This window comes from Chiroxiphia lanceolata, chromosome 16 (genome assembly GCF_009829145.1).
Source record: "Chiroxiphia lanceolata isolate bChiLan1 chromosome 16, bChiLan1.pri, whole genome shotgun sequence".
In the NCBI taxonomy this organism is placed as follows: Eukaryota; Metazoa; Chordata; class Aves; order Passeriformes; family Pipridae; genus Chiroxiphia; species Chiroxiphia lanceolata.
Window position 1 is genome coordinate 1,786,724 of NC_045652.1, and position 19,326 is coordinate 1,806,049.

The 19,326-nt window shown below is 60.2% G+C and overlaps 4 protein-coding genes across 7 annotated transcripts in view; all 4 read right to left on the reverse strand.

Annotated features, from left to right (window-relative positions):
* Positions 1-2,754, reverse strand: part of RAB11FIP3 (RAB11 family interacting protein 3) — a 78,333-nt gene extending 75,579 nt beyond the window's left edge. The window contains exon 1 of one of the 2 annotated variants that reach the window (XM_032704172.1): positions 2,277-2,431. Coding sequence is in view for 1 of the 2 variants with exons in the window: in XM_032704171.1 (XP_032560062.1) it covers positions 2,277-2,639 (363 nt within the window). In the remaining variant the exon portion in view is untranslated. Of the gene's footprint in view, positions 1-2,276 lie in introns of both variants that reach the window. The other variant, XM_032704171.1, reaches the window with a different exon arrangement.
* Positions 2,755-4,840: 2,086 nt separating this feature from the next.
* DECR2 (2,4-dienoyl-CoA reductase 2) lies at positions 4,841-11,093 on the reverse strand. 2 transcript variants are annotated; one of them, XM_032704208.1, is made up of 9 exons: positions 10,968-11,093; positions 10,820-10,888; positions 10,437-10,488; positions 9,252-9,387; positions 8,815-8,939; positions 8,197-8,290; positions 7,814-7,918; positions 6,624-6,812; positions 4,841-5,732 (listed from the first exon to the last, which is right to left on the reverse strand). In XM_032704208.1, the coding sequence occupies exons 1-9, from the start codon at positions 11,063-11,065 to the stop codon at positions 5,698-5,700; spliced, it is 903 nt and encodes a 300-aa protein (XP_032560099.1). In that variant the 5' UTR covers positions 11,066-11,093; the 3' UTR covers positions 4,841-5,697. The 2 variants fall into 2 exon arrangements, with proteins under 2 accessions (XP_032560099.1, XP_032560100.1); XM_032704209.1 differs by having other exon boundaries at positions 6,595-6,812; positions 10,968-11,085.
* A 1,282-nt stretch (positions 11,094-12,375) lies between these two features.
* On the reverse strand, positions 12,376-14,672 carry NME4 (NME/NM23 nucleoside diphosphate kinase 4). The gene is made up of 5 exons (XM_032704218.1): positions 14,585-14,672; positions 12,989-13,119; positions 12,785-12,886; positions 12,614-12,714; positions 12,376-12,544 (listed from the first exon to the last, which is right to left on the reverse strand). Exons 1-5 carry the CDS (start codon positions 14,670-14,672, stop codon positions 12,424-12,426), a joined length of 543 nt encoding a protein of 180 aa, XP_032560109.1. The 3' UTR covers positions 12,376-12,423.
* Positions 14,673-16,803: 2,131 nt separating this feature from the next.
* Positions 16,804-19,326, reverse strand: part of XPO6 (exportin 6) — a 55,998-nt gene continuing 53,475 nt past the window's right edge. For both annotated transcript variants that reach the window (XM_032704158.1, XM_032704157.1), the window contains exons 23-24: positions 18,811-19,041; positions 16,804-17,521 (exon numbers count right to left, since the gene is read on the reverse strand). In XM_032704158.1, the coding sequence (XP_032560049.1) occupies positions 17,420-17,521; positions 18,811-19,041 (333 nt within the window). In that variant the 3' untranslated portion in view covers positions 16,804-17,419. The remainder of the gene's footprint in view (positions 17,522-18,810; positions 19,042-19,326) is intronic.

The window sequence follows — 19,326 nt, forward strand, 5'->3', positions numbered from 1 at the left end:
TCAGGGGAGGTTTAGGTTGGATCTCAGGGAAAGGTTCTTCCCCCAGAGGGTGGTTGGGCACTGCCCAGGCTCCCCAGGGCAGTGGGCACAGCCCCAAGGCTGCCAGAGCTCCAGGAGTGTTTGGACAATGCTCTCAGGCACATGGTGGGATTATTGGGGTGTCTTGTGCAGGGCCAGGAGTTGGATGATCCCTGTGGGTCCCTTCTGACTCATGATATTCCACCATCTGCTGGGAGCTTACAGACCCTATCACCAACCCCCTCCTCCTTCTCCCTCCGTGTCTCCTCATGCTTTTCTAAGCTGCAAACACACACCAAGCCTTCTTGAACACACAGTTCACCACAAACATCACTTTTCCTGTTTTGCCAAGCCTTTGCAACACCCCTCTAGGGTGCCTGGTACCTGCTGGCTCAGCTGTTGTCACATCAGCCTCCCCAAGGTGCTCAGCACTTGCTGTGCTGAGGCTGTTGTTCTGCACCCCAAGAGCTGGCTGTGCCAGTCTCTTGCTGAAGAGAAAGGTGTTAAAAAGGCATAATATGCTTCAGCATTACCGGTAGCTGTGCTCAGGGGGAAGGAACAAGCAACTTTAAAGGGACAGCCAAGGCCAGGAGCCTGCAGACAGCCCTTCCCAGGGGGAAGCTCCTGGCAGCACAACTCCTCCCTGCACATCCTGCTTAGCTTAGGAGCGACATTAACACCTTGCAGTCGCTCCTCAGGCCACGATCTCAGAGCGTTTTACAGGCTCAGTGTGGCACCTTTGGAGCTCTGGCACAATTCCCACCGGGCTCTGAGCCGCACACGCCACGGGCACCGACAGCACCAGAGCCACCTGCCGTGTCCCCTGCCGTGTCCCCTGCCACGCACACGCATCTGCTGCCCCCACTGCCCACGTCCTTGGGCTCTCCACGCCAAGTGCAGAGGCACAGGGCGGTGAACGGTCCCCTGGTGAGGTGCCAACGTGCCCCGGAGCCACGGGCACCGTGCGCAGGGTCCGGGAGCCTCCGCCGAGCACGGACCGGCTGGTCCTGCCTCCTGTGCTGGAACAGCAACGGGGACAGCAGGCACGGAGTGCCCGGGCACAGCAGGATGGTGCTTTGTCCAGCACAAAGCCTCTCTCACCTGGCAGAGGCAGGAGCAGCCGAGGTGCTCCTGGAACTCCCTCCAAAGAACCTGTAATCACACCATGGGTCTACCAGCAATATCTTCTGCACACACAGTGCCCTCACCAACAAAGAAGTTGTCTATCTCTGTTTTACAGAGCTATTTCCTGAAATAAATACCTCTGTTTTATCTTTAAGAGGTGTTTTTAGCACGAGATAAAAAGCCCTCCTCCAGCAAAACCCTCCTTCACACATGATTTGCTTTGTCATGGCACTTAAATACACGCGCAGAAGCCACGGCTGGAGGATGAGAGCAGATCCGGCCACGCACAGAGAAACTTCACAGCAATACCTGCACGCCTTAAAAAAAATGAATCCCTTTTTCCTGATAGCAATGCCAGCACAGGCCAGTGAATAAAATACCAACAAACCCATCTCCATCCCAAGGTGCGCTGCCAGAGCTCGCTCCATTTTGGGTCATACCAGGCAGCTTCAAATTACATCGCATCTCATCTGCTGCAGGGAAACACAGGCTCGCCGGGGTACAAAGCAGCAGAAAGAGGGAGAAAAATACACATTCAAGCTGTCAAAGCCGGAATAAGCGAGGTAGCATAGAATCACGGAACGGTTTGGGCTGGAAGGGATCTTAAAGATCATCTAATTCCAACCCGCTGCCGTGAGCAGGGATGCCACCCATAAGGTATTATCGAGGTGATCCACAACCAGTGCAGTGCCAACAGGGGACCCTCGGCACTGAGGGGGGCACGGGGCAGCCCCAGATCCCGGGATCTCACCACTGCCCAGAGAAATCCAAACGCGTTAATGATGGAGAACAAAGGGGGGATGCAGTTCCCAGCGGCACTGCCGGGATGCTGTTCCCAGCGGACTGGGAGCTGGAAAACAGGAGCTCCAGTTTCTCCTGGATGCAGGAGGCACAGAGGGAGCCATTCGGGCCCACGCGTGCCCTTCACCTGCGGCGGCACCGGGGCGGGCGGCGCAGACGATGCCCTTGCAGACACTAAAGGCTCCTCCAAGGGCCGGAGCCACGGACACGAGCCACCAGCGGCGGGACCGGCGGACCCCCGGCACGGTGGCCGCGACAGGCGATGCCGAGCGCAGGGCCCAGGCCGGGGGCAGGCGTGTGCCGTGCCCGGGTGGTCGCGGCCCGGGGCTCACCTGCTCGGCCCCGTAGGCCGTGGCGAACTGCACGAACTCCTCCACCCGCACGAAGCCGTCGCCGTCGCGGTCCAGGGCGTCGAAGACGGGCCGGAGGCGCGGCTCCTCCTCCGGCCGGGGCTCGGCGGGGCCCCCCGGGGCCGGGCTGTCCCCGGCCACCCCCGGGGACCAGGGCGGCGGCCCCGGGTCGGGACCGGCGGGCTCAAGTGCCCAGAGGTCCAACTCCCGTTCCAGCTCCAGCTCCGGCTCCGGGTCCACGTCCAGCTCCGGCTCCAAGTCCAGGTCCAGCTCCGGCTCCAGCTCGGGCCCCGGTCCCGGCCCCGGGGGCAGCGGGGGCTCGGTGCCCGGCGGACGCGGCTCCATGTTCACCGGCGGCGCTGAGCGCCCGCCGCCGCCCGCCCCGGGCCATGCCCCGCGGCCATGCCCCGCTCACATCGGGGCGGTGCCGGTGCGGTCCCCGCGGCACACACGGCTTTGTGCGAGGAGCCCGGCCCCGGGGGCGGCCCCGCCGGTCTCGCCCCGCCCGGGAACGCGGGTGCTGCGGGGGGCCGGGGATGGGGGAGGTGGTGGCGCCGAGAAACAACCCCGCCGCCCGCCCGCCCACGCCGCCGCTCCGGGGCTGCCCGCGGAGAACCACCAGATCCAGCCCGGCCGCCGCCGCAGTAGCCGGGGAGGTGACGTCACTCGCCTGCCGGTGCGCCCCGCCCCGCCGCGGCGCGAGCCCGTGCGGAGGCCACGCCCCTCCCCTGGCTCGTGCGCGGCGGGGGCGGGGCCGGCGGGGAGGGGCGGGGCCACGCCGGGCGAGCACGTGGGACCGGGACCCCCGAACCCCCCCGGGGGGCACCGCGAACCCGACCCCCGACCCCCTCTGGGGAGGGAGTGGGAACCGGGACTCCCGAACCCTTCCGTGGGTGAACGGTCCGTGCATCGGAACCCCGAACCTCTGCAGGGGGGAACTGTGCACCGAGACCCCTGAATCCCTCCGGGGCAGCACCGTGCACTGGGATGTCTGAACCCCCCCGTGGGAAATCGTGAACTGGGGCCCCCAAGCCCCTCCAGGGGGTACACCATGCACTGGGACCCCAAACCCCTCTGGGGGGAATCCTGCACCTGGATCCCCAAGCCCCTCCTAGGAGATGAACCATGAATCAGGATGCCCAAACCCCTCCAGGGAAGGCGTCATGCTCTGAGACCCCAAACCCCTCTGGGGGGATGAACCGTGCACCAGGACACCTAACCCTGTCTGGTGAGGGGCACTGTGCACTGGGACACAGAGCTGGGACCACCTCATGGGTTAATGCCCAAGTTCAGGGATTAATGCCCAAGTTCACAGCCTGTGGGTTCAGTCAACTGCCCATTTCTGCTGGAGCACTGGCATGACCCCACTGACACACCCGTGAACTGGCTGACCAGGTGGAATTACAGCCCCTGGGTATAATTAGCAGCAAACCTGATGAGCAAGAGAATCCCTGGCCACAGTGACCCTGCCCAGGCCATGGATGTGCCTGATGGCTTGGGATGAGCCTGGTTGGGCCACAATGTGTCCCCCAGCATGGCTTTCCCAAAGCTTCACAGCTTGACCCCAAGAGCTGGAGTTCAGCAGCATCTCTGGAGAGGATATCACCCCTGCCCAATCAGTCCAGCACTGGGAAGGATGGAAACCTCCAATTCAAATCCTTTTCCTCATCATAGCCATTTCCAAAAGTGAGCAGGGCAGGAGGGGGCTCCTTTGTCAGTCCCACAGGGGGAAGTGCACAGCTGCTATCCCTGGAAGACACCTGCCTAAACCACTGCCTGCAAAATCCCCTGGCCATTACAACTCTGAGTTTCCAGGCAGCTCAAGCACCCAGGGATCCAGCCTGCACAAGGCTGGAGGGCCCAGCCTGACGCTGTGAGCAGCAGCTCTGCACCCCTCAATGTGTTCCTGCAGCTCTAGGACATGCCCAAGGCTGGGCTCAAAGCTCTGTCCTTCCCCTGGTGCTGGAGGCACGTGGCCAGGGACTTGGTTCCCTCTTCCTTTGGTGGCCATGGAGCCAGGACAGCCCTGACAGTGCTCAAGTCACTTGGCTGTGGTTAAATACGACAGTAAAACACACAGACACTCCCAGAACGGGGATGCAGGTCAGCGAGGACCAACATATCCCACACAGGTACCTTCTCTGGGAGAAAATACATGTCCTGTTATCTAGGAAGAGGGAGATCCTGGCTGGAGGCAAATCCCAGGAGACCTGGGGAAAGGACAACCCCCAGATCCCAACCTAAGCCCTGCGTCCCCATCCCTCTGAAGGGGTCAGTCTCTCACCGAATATCTCAGCACCTCCCTGTCACCTCTGGCTGCTGGAACCACCTTCCCAGAGCAGGCTGGGGCTCAGGAGGGGGCAGGTCCCCACGTCCCGCCAGCCTGGAGCACTGGAACACCACAGCATTGAGGACTGGGGCCACACAAGGCTCTGGCAGTGGGAGCAGCGGTTTTCTCCCCTCCCTCGGGACCCAACACCAGGACCAGTCCCCAGGGCAGGGTGCGGGTGCTGAAGCTGCTCCTGTTCAGAGAGAACTGTCACTGCTCAGGGTGCAAATTCTTTATTCGTGACCTGAAGGAAGGAGCAAAACCTGGCAAGTTTACAATCAAGTAGGAAACACAATTAAGTGGGAAAACAAGCTTCATGGAATTCAGAGTGAGGCTAAAAACTGCCTTCAGCAGCAGGAGGCTGCATGGGAGCAGTGTGTGCCCCCAGGGTGCTGGCACCCCAGTCCTCTGGGAGGATCTGCCTTTACAACACCTCTGCTCCTGGGAGAGGGGCATCTCAGCTGCATCCGTGGCAGCCTTCAGGATGCCCACTTTGGACCCCCGGAGGGGATGAGGCCACTGGCCAGGGGCCAGTTGGTCCTTGTTTCCCCTCTGAGAGCTGCCAGCTCCTGCTGCAAAGGTAGAGCTGGCTCCACCACACTGGGTGCTTCTGACCCCAGGTGAGCTGAGCTACTCCCCCTCCCTCAAAGGAGCTGCTGCTGGGGGTCCTGGGCAGTTCTCAGGCTGAGATGGGGGCAGAAGAGGATGGATATCCTGGGGCAGCACTGCCTGGGACTTGGGAAAGGCCAGGAGAGCGGCTCAGAGGGACACAAAGGGACAGCGACCATCACAGCCCCACCCCTTGTGCTGTCCCTGCGCCCTCAGCCACGGCAGCTCAGAAGACAGTCAAGGCACAGGATGGGTGTGGGACTGCTCCCCACCCAGTAACTCCTGAGCTCTGTCCCCCAGGCAGACACAGGGCTGGCAGTGTCACCACCACCACCAGTTACCAATCAGAGGCCATGGCCGTGGGCACCTGCTCTGGGAGAGGTGTCACCCCGAGGTGTCCCAGGGCAGCTTCGGTCACGTCTGTCCATCGGTCAGTCTGTCCATCGGTCAGTCCCACGCTGTCCATCATTGGGGTTGGTTTGCTCCTGCAGACCAGAAATCTGCAAGAGAGTGTGGAGGTGGGGACAGAGTCCTGCCTCTCCAGGCCCAGCTCATGGAGGCTACTGGGTGGGACACAGGCAGGGGAGACGGGAAGGAAGGAGCCCCCTTTCCCTGACAGCCTGGGGGGAACACATACAAGGAAGAGGCTGTCGGGACTCTCTGTGCCCAATCCTGCTGCTGGGGCACAGCAAAGGGACATCATGTTGCTTTGGGGGACACTCAGAGGTGTCTGGTCAAGCATCCAGTGGGAATGACAAGAAACACCATGTCACAATGCAGGCTCAAAGGAAAAAACCTAGCAAGTTCTTCTGCCCTCCCCAGGTCATCCCTAAGAGTGTCCATGAGGTCACCATATCCCCTGCCATGGCAGCCATGCACATAGAGAATCATGGAATTGTTTAGGTTGGAAAAGCCCTCTGTGATCATTAAGTCCAACCATTCCCCCAGCACTGCCCAGGCCACCACTAACCCATGTCCCCAAGTGCCACATCCACAGGGCTTTTAAATCCCTCCAGAGACAGGGACTCCACCACTGCCCTGGGCAGCTGTGCCAGTGCCTGACCACCCTGTCAGTGAAGAAGTTTTCCCAATATTCAATATAAACCTCCCTTGGTGCAACTTGAGGCTGTTTCCCCTTGTCCTGTCCCTTGTTCCCTGGGAGCAGAGCCTGACCCATCCCTGGCTCCCCCCTCCTGTCAGGGAGTTGTAGAGAGCAAGAAGATTCCCTCTGAGCCTCCTTTGCTCCAGGCTAAATCCCCAAGCTCCCTCAGTTGCTCCACATCAGACTTGTGCTCTGTTCCACAGGGAAACTGTTTCCCTGAGGAGCCCTGCTCCGACCCCCCGGGGGGAAATGCACGTCACCTAGAGTTTAGCAGAGGATGAGGCAATACCCAGCAAGGCAGAGAAGCTGTTGGCAGAGGTGAGCCAGCTCCCACCATCCACGACCAGGGTGGTTCCCGTCACGTAGGAGGAGAGGGGGCTCGCCAGGTACAGGCTGCTGTGGGCAATCTCTGTCTTGTTCCCCGCGCGCTGCAGGGGGATCGTGTCAAACAGGCTCGACTTCTCAGCAAATTTCCCACCTAAAAGCGACAGAAAATAGTCAGCTTGGACCATGGGAGCACCTGCCCATCACCACGGCCTGCCAGGTACTGCAGCACTGCCCGTGGGGCTCATTCAGTGCTCCAGGGAACTGGGATGAGATCCCGGGACAGCCCTGGGGACACAAACCTGGGGAGAGCTAAAGGAGGGGAGCTCAGGCCCAGCAGTGGGGTTTGTACTGACACAGCGAGCTCAACACAGGACCTCAGAGAGCTTTAGAATCATAGAATCATGGAATGGTTTAGGTTGGAAGGGACCTTAAAGCTCACCCTATTCCAACCCCCTGCCATGGGCAGGGACACCTTCCACTAGCCCAGGTTGCTCCAAACCCGGCCAACCCGGCCTTGGACACTTCCAGGGATGGGGCAGCCACAGCTTCTCTGGGCAACCTGTGCCAGGGCCTCACCACCCTCACAGGGAACAATTTCTCCCCAATATCCCATCTAACCCTCCCCTCTGGCAGTGGGAAGCCTTGTCCTGTCCCTCCATCCCTTGTCCCCAGTCCCTCTCCAGCTCTCCTGGAGCCCCTTTAGGCCCTGCAAGGGGCTCTCAGGTCTCCCTGGAGCCTTCTCTTCTCCAGGCTGAACATCCCCAGCTCTCCCAGCCTGGCTCCAGAGCAGAGGGGCTCCAGCCCTTGGAGCATCTTCATGGCCTCCTCTGGACTCACTCCAACAGTCCCATGTTTTTCTCAGCCTCCAGGGCTGCACCAGCACTCCACTGATGGACTACAAGAGCCAGCTTGTTTTGGGGCAGCACGTTCCATCATGGCATCAGAGAGCACAAAAAGATGCCACTCAAGGGAAAAAACAGTGCCCTGGGAGGTACCAGGGTTGTGGAAAGGGCTGTTCCCCCACAGGGACGTGCCATCCCACAGGACAGCCTTGCCCAGCAGCAACACCCCACGAGCCGTGTGGCACTGGGGGTCCCGCTGGTCCCCTCCCAGGGAGATGCCAGGCAGGGATGGGAGCCCAGGTTGCCTCACCCAGTCGCCGGAAGCCCTCGGTGCCCGTGATGGGTCCTGGGGCCAGGCTGTTCACACGGATGTTGTTGGGTCCCCACTCCACAGCCAGGTGACGGGTCATGGCATCTGGGGAGGGATTACAACAGGAAGGAGAAATGGGGAGCGGAGCCATTCCAGTAACTTTTTTATTGGGGGGTGGGGGGCAGGCAAAAAGAAGACTCTGGCTGAGAACAAAGGACCCTGGGAGAGAGGGAAGAGCCTCATCCCAAACCCAGGCATGCAGTAATCACACCCATTCATGCTCGCCCCTCCCCAGGACATCTTCCCATCCTGACATTTGGGAAGAACTGTCTTTTTTACTGGCCCCACACAACTCAGAGCCCCAGCAGGGAGCACTGAAGTACCTATAGCAGCCTTGGCAGCCCCAGCATGCACCTGGAGGGCCTGCCCTCGGTAGCTCAGGGTCGCTGTGATGTTAACGATGACCCCGCCGTGGTCCTGGGGAAGGAAAGGAGATGTGGAGTTAGGAATCAGCACAAAGGGTCACATGGGGAGGACAGCAGAGCTGGGCTAGGAGGGACAGTCACCCATGGGCACTGCCAAACCATCACTGGGGCAGCTCTGTCCACCCAACCTCAGAGCTGGGGCAGTCAGAGGAGCCCTGCCAGGAAGGTGGGACATGCAGGGAACAAGGAAAGGCCAAGAAAAAGCAAAAGAGCTGGAGAGGCAGATCACAGCTTCTTCAGGTGGCAGAGTATGGAAAGGTGCTGCAACAGCCCAAAGCCCCAGGGCAAGGACAAGTAGGATTCCCAGGTCAGCGCTGGGATCCCTGGAAGGGAACGGAATGGATCTGCACAGGGTGGGTGGCAGAGGCCCAGCAGCACGGCCCTGGGTACACGGTTGCTGCGCTCCCCTGTGCCCTCCACACTTCCCTGAGCTCCTTAGGAGCACAGTATGGTTTGACACTACCCCCTACCTACCAGAGCCTCTCCTCCGAGTCCTCTGGCTCCGGTGCCACTTACCCGGAAATATTTCTCAAAGAGGACTTTGGAGGTGTTGAAGGTGCCGATGGTGTCGATGTCTATCACTGTCTTGAAGGCGTTGAAGGACAGGGCACTGGCTGGGCACAGGAAATTTCCTGCAGCACCTGAACAACAGGAACAGTCAGAACAAGGCCAGGAGAGATCCCACAGGTTCAGGGCAATTCTCTGACAGGCAGGGCAAGGGATACAGTCTGGGGAGACTGGTGAGCATGTGGAGACAGCCCTGATATGGGGATACACTGGTGGCTCCAGGTGCCCAGCAGCACAGCCAGCCCGAGGGCAGAGGCAGGGATGGTCCAATCCAGGGATGGCCATGCACCATGAACCTCTGTGCTCCCAGGGATGCCCATGCAGGAACATGCCCTCTCCAGCAGCAAGCCTGTCCCAAATCCTCCCCCTGCCCACTCCATCCTCACCGTTAATGAGGATGTCGATCCTCTTGAACTCCTTCAGCGCCTCATCCACCGCTGCCACGATGGTCTGGGGCTGCCTCACATCTATGGACAGAGGCAGACACTGCTGCCCTGTGGCTGCCACCAGCTTTTTTGAGGCCTGCAAGAATAAAAAGAGACTTCACAAGCTTTCTGTGACTCTCTTCTTCAGCAGGGGTTGGACCCAGACCTTGTATCAGGTGAGCATGAAGTCAGGGAGGAGCCACGTCCCTGTGAGCACACAGCAAACAGTGTGGGCAAGGGGAGAGACCTGCCTGAACACGGCCAGCTCCTGCCTGGCAGCAGCCTGGGAGCCCTGGGGTAGACAGGGAAAACTCCTGCACATCATGTCCCAGCCAAACTGGATGCTGGGCTGGCCCTGAGGCTACAACTTGCTAAGCCCAGTTATCTTTGTGGCCCGCCATGGACACAGCACATCCCAGGAAACATCTCTGCAGGGCAAGTACAAAGGTTGGACCCCAATGAGGCATTTCTGGCATGAGTACAGACATCATTAACCTTTAGGTCCAAAAAGTTAGTGGGCAAAAGGGCAAAGGCAGAGCAGGCAGGTGTCAGCTGTGAAAGGGGCCAGCTCTGCAGCTCAGGGTTTGCCACAAGCCACCCTCGAGACTCACCCCCAAGAGCCCCAGCCCATGACCCCTGAGGACTAAAACCTGCTGAGCTTTGCAGCTTTTTCTAGCATATAAGGGAACATGAAATTACAGCACACCTGCACCTTCCCCTCTGCCCCAAAACACAGGATAACAGAGCTTTTGAGGCTCAGTGTACCCACCTCAACCAACACAACCCTTGCACAAGGGCATCTGGAACTACTCCAAGCTGAGGTTTAAGTCTGCCCTTGGGTTCTGCCACGTTTCTGCTGACAAACCTCTACCTCATCTTGTTTTTCTCTCTCTCTCACCCAGAAAAAGCCAACGTGATGTGTGGAACAGCCTCCCCCCCCCCCCGAGCAGGTTCCAGGTTAACTGAGCTGTGCCAGGAGGTGCAGCACCCTAAACCTGCAGGCACCCTGCCCAGCACCACCAGCTGCTGGTGCTGGAGTGCTCAGAGCTGGGAGACAGGGCAGCACTGGCAAGTCCTCTCTCCTGCTGCACTATTCCCAGGGCTCCGAGTCGCAGCCGGGGAGGGCAGAAGGATTCCCAGACTCACCTCCGACACCCGCTCCAGGTTCCGGCTGGCAATGACGGTCCGGCAGCCGTGCCTGCAGGGAACGGGCTGGTCAGAGGGGCCGGGCAGCGCCGGCTCCTCACCGGCACCTCGGCAGCGTGGGCCCTGGAGGAGCCGCTGCGGCCCCGAGCCCGCAGAGAGAACCAGAGCTCTGCCCCGGGCTGGGACAGGGCCGGTCCTGCTCCCACGGCCGCAGCCCCGGAGCCAGTCCCGCTCCTGCCCAAAGCTCTGCTCGGGGCTCTGCTGCCCTCGGCTTCACGTCCCGGGGCTTCCAGGGCCTGTCACCGCAGCTGGGGAAGAGAAGGAGAAAGGGGAAGGGGAGACGGGAAGGGAAGAAAGAAGGAGGGAGGGAGGGGTGTCCGGACCTCATGAAGATCTCGGCGATGCGGAAGCCGATGCCGGAGCCGCCGCCGGTGATAAAAGCGACCTGACCCCTGCGGGAACAGAGGGACGGTGAGAGCCGGGCCCCGGGGGATGCGGCGCGGTGGGACCCCCGCGGCCCCCGGGACTCACGCGAGCAGGTCGGGGCTGAGCAGGTGCCGGTACTCCCGCAGACACTCGTCCGCCTCCTCGTCCGGAGGGGCCTGCGCGGCCATGGCGGCCTCGGCCATGGCGGGGCGGTGGCACCGCGCACTGCGCCTGCGCGGCGGCCGCCGCGTCGCCTTGGCAACGGCGTGAGACAGGGGCGGGCACAGCGCCCCCCAGCGGCCATGGTGGGAGCTGCAGCATCGCGGGCAGCCCGGTGCTCCCGGTGATTCCCGGTGATTCCCGGTGCTCCCGGTGATTCCCAGTGATTCCCAGCGGCCTCCCAGTGGTGTCCCAGCGATTCCCAGTACATCCCAGTGGTGTCCAGGTGGTGTCCCAGCGCATCCCAGTGGTGTCCCGGTGGTGTCCCAGCGCATCCCAGTACATTCCAGTGGTGTCCCGGTGGTGTTCCAGTGCTCCCAGTGATTCCCAGTACACCCCTGTGATGTCCCAGTGGTGTCCCAGTGCTCCCAGTGATTCCCAGTACACCCCGGTGATGTCCCAGTGGTGTCCCAGTGCTCCCAGTGATTCCCAGTACCCCCCAGTGGTGTCCCAGTGTTGTCCTAGTGCTTCCCAGTGGTATCCTAGTGCTCCCAGTGCTTCCCAGTACATCCCAGTGGTGTCCCAGTCTTGTCCCAGTGCTGTCCCGGTGCTCCCAGTGGTGTCTCAGTACATCCCAGTGGTGTTCCAGTGCTCCCAGTTGCTTCCCAGTACATCTCAGTGGTGTCCCAGTGTTTCCCAGTGGTGTCTCAGTACATCCCAGTGGTGTCTCAGTGCTCCCAGTTGCTTCCCAGAACATCCCAGTGGTGTCCCAGTGGTGTCCTAGTACATCACAGTGGTATCCCAGTGCTTCCCAGTGCCACCCAGTGGTGTCCCAGTGTCCCTTGACAGCCCAGACCCCCCTGTCCCAGTCTCTTCCAGCGACCCACAGAGGCTACTGCAGCCCACCAGTGCCTCCCAGAGCCTCCAGTAACACCCCAGCGCCCAAAGGGAACAGCCCAGTGCCTCCCAGAGTTTTTCTGTAACACCCCAGTGCCCTCTGGTGTTACCTCAACGTATCCCAGAGCTTCTCAGAATCACCCCAGTCTCCTAGTGACATGCCAGTGGCTCCCAGAACTTCCCAGTACCAACCCTGTGCCCTCTGAGGACACCGTAGTGCCTCATAGAGTTTCCCCCCACTCCTCCTGGGGACATCCCAGTGCCTCCCAGAGCTTCTCAGTGCCTCTACAGGGATATCCCCGTGCTTCCCAGTGCTATCCCAGTGCCCCCCAGGGACAGTCCAGCCCTTCACAGTGACATCCCAGCACTTCCCAGAGCTTCCCAGTACCACCTCAGTACCCCTCAGAGCCCCCCAGCACTTGCTGATGGCATCCGAGGGATGAGACCGGAGCCAGGGTTGGAGGCACGGGGGTTTATTGGGGGGTCCACGCACGGGGGTCCATCCCTAGGGCCCGTAGGTGTGGTCCCGGTCTCTGCTCTCCCAGTCCACCAGCTCGTCCCGCTGGAACCAGAAGCCGATCTCCCTCTGGGCTGTCTCCACGGAGTCACTGGCGTGGACGACGTTCCTGTGAGGGGACAGGGATGGGGACAGTGCCACGGCCATGGGGTCCCACCACCATCCCCCCCTGCCCTACCTGCTGATGTGCACACTGAGATCCCCCCGGATGGTCCCCACGGAGTCGGTGTCCCCAACCATGGCCCGCGTGGACCTGACCACGTTATAGCCCTCCCACACCTGCGGGACAGGGACAGCTGAGCCCTCCGTGCCCCCCGGGGCCTGCGAGCCCCCCGGCCTGGCCCCTCACCATGGCCACCACCGGCCCCGAGGTCATGTAGGTGACGAGTGCAGGGTAGAAGGGCTTGTGCCGCAGCTCCTGGTAGTGCCTGTCCACGAGCCCCTGGTCCACCTGACGGGAGCGGGGGGTGACAGTGGGGACACCCCCACCGGCACCCCCCTCCCGGCACCCCCCGGCCGGCCGTGGAGCGGCATTCCCTGCAGGAACGGGTACCTGGAGCAGCTTCATGGCCACCAGTCTGAACCCGCGGCGCTCGAAGCGCTGGATGATGTTCCCTACGAGCCGCCGCTGCACCGCGTCCGGCTTGGCCAGGACCAGCGTCTTCTCCCGCAGCTCCGGGGGGGCTGCGCGGACCGAGGGGCAGCGTTACCTCCGCGGGACACGGGGCTGGCACAGGCTGAGGCAGCAGGACCCCAAAACGCCCCCGCGGCACCACGGATTGTGCTGGGTCCCAGCGGCTGCCGATGGGAACCCGTCCCCATCCGTGTCCCCACCCCCGTCCGCATCCCATCGCGGGCGCGGCCTCTGGACGAGCTGCGCCTCTCAGGCCGGCGGGGTCCCAGCAGGGACCCAAGGGACGTGCCACAAAGCCCTGATGGGTGGTGGGGATTTGTCCCCGGCCAGGAAACACCCTTTGGCCCAGTGTTGTCTCTGGTTTTGGCTGATGGCTCCGCACTGCCGTGTCCCCGGGCTGGGGCTGCGGGTGCCACTCTGCCTCCTGCCCGGCCCCGGGTCCTTCCTCCTGCCCGGAGGGTCCCTGGTCACGGCGTCCACTGGTGGAGAGCAAAACCGAGCACCGTGGGATGGTGGGGTCTGGCATCGCTCTCACCCACAGCGCTGCGGGCAGCAGGGTCTGACTCCGCCGCGGGCCCTGCCACAGCTGCGCTACAGGAGGGGACAGAAGTGCCCCAAGGGACAGTGCATCCTGTCCGCTGAAGGGACAGAGGGGACAGGAAGGACAGGAAGGGAGAGGGAGAGAGGACGCCAAGCTGGGGCATTTCACCATCAGCCCCAGCCTTCGGGTTCCCATCCTGGGCTGCAGGGCTGGGCAGCCTCGGTGCTGGCGGGGGCAGAGTGAGACAAACCACCCCAAAAGTTCACCCCCTCTTCTGGGCATTGCTGGACATCCTGCTTTGCCGGGATCCTGCCCCGTCCCCTCAGGACAGCTCCGGGGTCCCTCCATCACAACCCCGGGGACATCGAACCCCTCGGGACCTTCAGGGAGCAGCCAGCTCTGGCCTCTGCCCCGCACTGGCACACGGGGATGGGGTAGGAGACCCTGGCACCGACTCACACCACAGAGGAGTGAAGGACCCCGTGAGCTGGGCCCGGTCAGGATCGAGGGATCGGGAGCACCGGGAAGGGATGGGCCACCGGGGGCAGGAGGGGAGAGGAGCCCCGAGGGGCAGGAGAGACTGGGGACAGGAGAGGGACAGGACGGGGTCCCCAGGGGCAGGACAGGGATCCGGAGTGGGTCCCCAGGGGCAGGATAGGGAAGGGGCTGAAGGGAATATAGGGATTGGGACAGGGTAGGGATGGGGACCGGGTCCCCCGAGGTAGGACAGGGACAGAAAACGGATCCCCAGGGCAAGATGAGGATGGGGACAGAGTCCTCCAGAACAGGACAGGGACCAGGTCTCCAGGGCACGACAGGGATAGGGACTAGATCCCCAGGACAGGATGAGGATGGGGACAGGGTCCCCAGGGACAGGGCAGGGAGGATGGGGTCCTCTGCAAAAGAACAGGGACTGGGTCCCAAGGGACGGGACCGTGTCCCAGGGGCAGGACAGGGACGGGGCCGTGTCTCACCGGAGCCGTAGCAGCGGGGCCCGGGGGGCCTCAGGCCCGGCTGCCCCCGCGGGAGGCTCCGGGCCAGGCAGCGGCCCAGGGAGCCCATGGCGGGCCCGGCGGTCGGACCTGCCGCGGCGGGGCCCGGCCGGCCCGCGGGGGCTTTAAGGGCCCGGCCGAGCCCAGGGACGGGTCAGGCTTCCGTCCCTCCCCTTAAAGCAGCCGCCGGGGCCGGGCGGCCGCCGCGCCTGCACGGGAAATCCCGGACAGAGCATCCCGGCACGGAGCATCCTCTCGGTCCAGAGCACCCCGGGCCGGGGAATCTCTCCGATCCGGAGCATCCCGCTTTGGAACCTCAAGCCTGGTGGAAGCAGAGCCTAAATCCATGCCGGGAGGACCCAGACCCTGCCAAGACCCAGACCTGCCACCCCTGGTGTCCAGGCAAGGAGAGTGCTGGTTAGCCCACACCAGCCTGGGATGGGGCACAGGGAATCCCCCAGCCCAGGGGAAGAGGCACAGTGTGGAGCACCCAGGCCAGTGTGCCCCCTCTGTGGGACACAGGGTTGCCCTGGACATGGAGTGGGTGCTGGGAAAGGGGTGTTAAGGCCATGGGGGACAGAGGTACTGCCCAGATAGGAGCTCCTCTGTTCAGTTCTCCAAGGCCCATCCCAGCCCCCACGCTGGGAAATCACTTTTTATTGAGCTTCCCATGCATCCCAAACTCCAGAGACACCTCATGGGAGAGCAGCTTGACAAGGTCATGGAAGTTTGCTTCAAGCTACTTCCTAAAGCTGAAGGAAGTGGGGGGGCCAGAGCCCCTGTCAGAGCCTGGGAGGGGACATGTGGAGATAGTGGCACTGAGTTCCTCCAAGTACTCAGGGAGAGGTGTGGCTGGGAGGGAGCTCAGGGAAGGCTGGGAGCAGATCACCACCCACACCTCAGTCCTCACTTGCACGGGCTGTACCAGGTGAGGCACATCCTGGGCAAGCTGGACTCTGCTTCACTTGCCCATGGCAGGGTAGGGAGCCCAAACATCCAACTGGTCCCAGTTCAGAGCCTGGATGTAGGGCTCTGCACAGGTCATCCAAACAGCATCTGTTATCTCCCAAGGGCAAACGCACAGGGAAAGGTGTTTTCCACAAAACTAACTAGAGGAACCATGGGGTAAATGGTGCTACACTCCAACTCACCCTCGGGATCTCACAGCTTTTCAGAGGCAGTCATCTCACATCCACATCTCCAAATGTGATCCACTTCCAGCTGCACTCCCTTCCCAGTAACTGGTGCTGTTCCCACCATGCAGCCCAAGCTGCAGCTGCCCATTAACTACAGGGAATTAAGACTGATTTCACAGACTCATGGAATGGTTTGGGTTGGAAGGGACCTTAAAGCTCATCCAGTTCCACCCCCTGCCATGGGCAGGGACACCTTCCACTATGCCAAGTTGCTCCAAGCCCTGTCCAACCTGGCCTTGGACACTTCCAGGGATGGGGCAGCCACAGCTTCTCTGGGCAACCTGTGCCAGGGCCTCATCACCCTCCCAGTGAAGAATTTCTGCCCAACATCCCATCTAACCCTGCCCTCCTTTAGCTTCAGGCCATTCCCTCTTGTCCTTGTCACTCCAGCCCTTTGTGAAAAGTCCCTCTCCAATTTCATCTATTAAATTTAAAAATTAAGACCGACTGAATACTGCTGAATACCTGACTAGAGACTGCAGGGAAAAGAAATCCTTCCCAACTGCATGATCAGGGATCCACAAACTCCACAAAATCTGGTCCTGCCTGTCTGGGCACTGGATTGCTCAGATGCCACTACAGGATCACTGACTGGGCAGTTGCTGGCTTTTAGCTATGAGTTCCTGTGATCACTGGGAACATGGGGAGATTTCTTCCTGCAGGCACTTCAGGATCGATGCAGACAACAGTCTGATGGAGGGAACAAATGGATCAGTCCAAAGTGTGACAGAAAACACCAGGGAACACAGGCACTGTGTGAACTGGGGCTTGGAATGAGATTGTTTTCAAGGTCCCTTCTAACTCAGACCATTCTGAAATTCCATGATGAAGGAGAGAGGAGGAAGAAACTACCATTAATCTGCACCTTCCAGGAGCTGCTGGACTTGCTGGGAGAGTGGACAGGATGCTGCTCCTTATCCTGGGAAAGGCTGTGGATCACTGCCTGCATCACAAAGCATGTTCATTAACAGAATAGCCTAGAGGGAAACTAACCAGTCCCAAGTATTTAAAACAACAAAGTAAGCACTTTATTCCCATTAAGCATGTCGTTTTAGTATCACAATGGAATGATGAGAAAATGTTTAAAAAAACCAAAAAAAGTCTCTAATCCCCGAAAACATCGGGGAGGTTTTCAAGGCAATTTAAAAACAAAGGGAGTGACAGAAGTGCCAAACCAGTCCCAACATCAGGAGACGACTCCTCTGAAAGCTGGGCAGGGCAGGGAGGTGGAATGACACGAAGGTATGAATGTCTGAAGTTAGTCTTTGGCGCTTCTGCCTCGTGTTTGATACCGACATGATCTCTCAAGACAACTCCACAGAAATCTCCGGACGCAACAAAGTGCTACCTTATAGCAGAAGGAAAGCCCGGGGAGAGGGTTTTCCAACAGTTGGGATGCCCCACGAGTGGGCGTTAAGACACATCCTGCTGACTCCAGCTGAGGGCCTCTGGGCTGGGAAAGGAGAACTAAAAGGAAGCGTGGTGTGTGAATCCAGGACGTGGCCATGGGCAGGACCCCGTGTCCTGCAGCACTGACAAATCCCGGGAGGAGAGGGGGTGGTGGCAAACCGAAACATGGATCCGTTCCCTACAGTGGTGGAAGAGGAGTCCAGTGCAGCAACTATAACTTCACAGTTCCAGGGGGCAAACTGTCATTGCAGAGTCTGTAGTAGCGCAGGTCGTTCACCAGCCTGTGCACGTTCTGTGTGAACGAGGGCAGGTCCTGGAAGAGAACAAACAGCACCTGGTACAGCAGAGTAACATGACAGTGAGAACAGAGGGAAACTGGGAGGGCCAAACACCCAGGTGTGTGTTCACACATGAGAACTGATCCATTCCTCTGCAGCCTGAGCCCAGGGAATTCTGCTTTCTGCAGCCCATGTACAGGGAGCACAGATGGCTCCAGAGCTGCTCCATGCAGAGCTGACTGCAGGATCCAGGCCTTCTTCCCAGCACTGGCTTCTGAGCATGCACTCAGGCTCAACAGGTATGGTCAGAACCCCAGACTGGTTTGGGTTGGAAGGACCTTAAAGCTCATCTTGTTCCACCCCCTGCCATGGGTAGGGACACCTTCCACTAGCCCAGGTTGCTCCAAGCCCCATCCAACCTGGCCTTGGACACTTGTGGGAATGGGGCAGCCACAGCTTCTCTGGGCAACCTGTGCCAGGGCCTCACCACTCTCACAGCCAAGAACTCCTTCCCAATATCCCATCTAACCCTGCCCTCTGGCAGTGGGAAGCCACTGTCCCTTGGCCTGTCCGTCCAGGCCCTTGTCCCAAGTCCCTCTCCAGCTCTCCTGGAGCCCCTTTAGGCACTGGAAGGGGCTCTAAGGTCTCCCTGGAGCCTTCTCTTCTCCAGGCTGAACATCCCCAGCTCTTCCAGCAGTAATTCCTTGCTGCCCTTCTGCCAAGGCTCCTGGGGGCACACATACTCCCTACCAAGGGCTGATTTTCCTGAAGTGCAATTGCCTTCTAGAGGCCAGTAATCCTCCCAAGGCTCCTTTCCTACCCTCACCCTTGGTCTTAAATCCCCATTATCTCCCTCAGAAGAGGAATCACTCAATGGACAAGCCTCAGCAGATGGAAGCCACGACCTGCTGGTTTGCCACAATATTCTCAAGGGAGGTTAAAGACCCCCCACACACAAGGGGTTTCAAGGATTGTGAGCCATTGCAGCTATTCTGCTGTTGTCCCTACTGTAACCCATCTGGCCAGCAGCTGGAGCGAGATTTTGGCAAGGATCCGAGTGTCCCACTCTGGAAAACGTCAGTCTACCCCTATGAAAACTTCTTCCAGGAAACATATTCCCTAACCCCTACAGCATCCAGCAGTCTGAGAGATGACATGGCAGTTCTGCTACCTACAGTGAGAAATCCTTGGCTGGGGATTGCCGAGCGTGGGAACGTTGGGAACAAAAGGTACTGCCTGGAAAAACTCCGCCTGGAGACGCTCCACCAGCGCGTTTTGGGGGAAAAACTGTGCATCCTGGGAATATCAGTGCTCCCCTTCTTACCCTGTCCATTTTGAAATTCCTTCCCAGCACGTTCTTCTGGTTGGAGTCCACCCCATCACAGCTGGCCAGGAACTCGGGCAGGAAGGCGGAGTAGAAGCCGTCGAAGTCCACCGAGGCCATGTTGTAGGTGGCGATGCCGATCTCCTCCTGCAGCAGGTCGTGGGACTTGTGCACCAGCACCTGGAGCAGCACGTTCACAAACTGGAACAGCATCGTCGTCCGGAAGATCTTCTGCACAGGGAGAGAGGCACAGGGTCAGGAGACTTCACTGCTCCCACGGGAGGGACCGGGGCAGCCAGAAGGACAAATCCGGCAAGGACAGACCAGGCGTGACTGCACCCATGGGCTCTGCAAACTCCTGTGAGCACTGAGGTTATTTTCCAAGCCAAGCCAGATCAAAAATGGCTAAAATAAGGCAAATTAATATCAGATTTAAAGCTAAAAATTAATTTGGCCACACTTACCTAATGCTTTGGGACTTGAAAGTCCCTTGCAGGGCCTAAAGGGGCTCCAAGA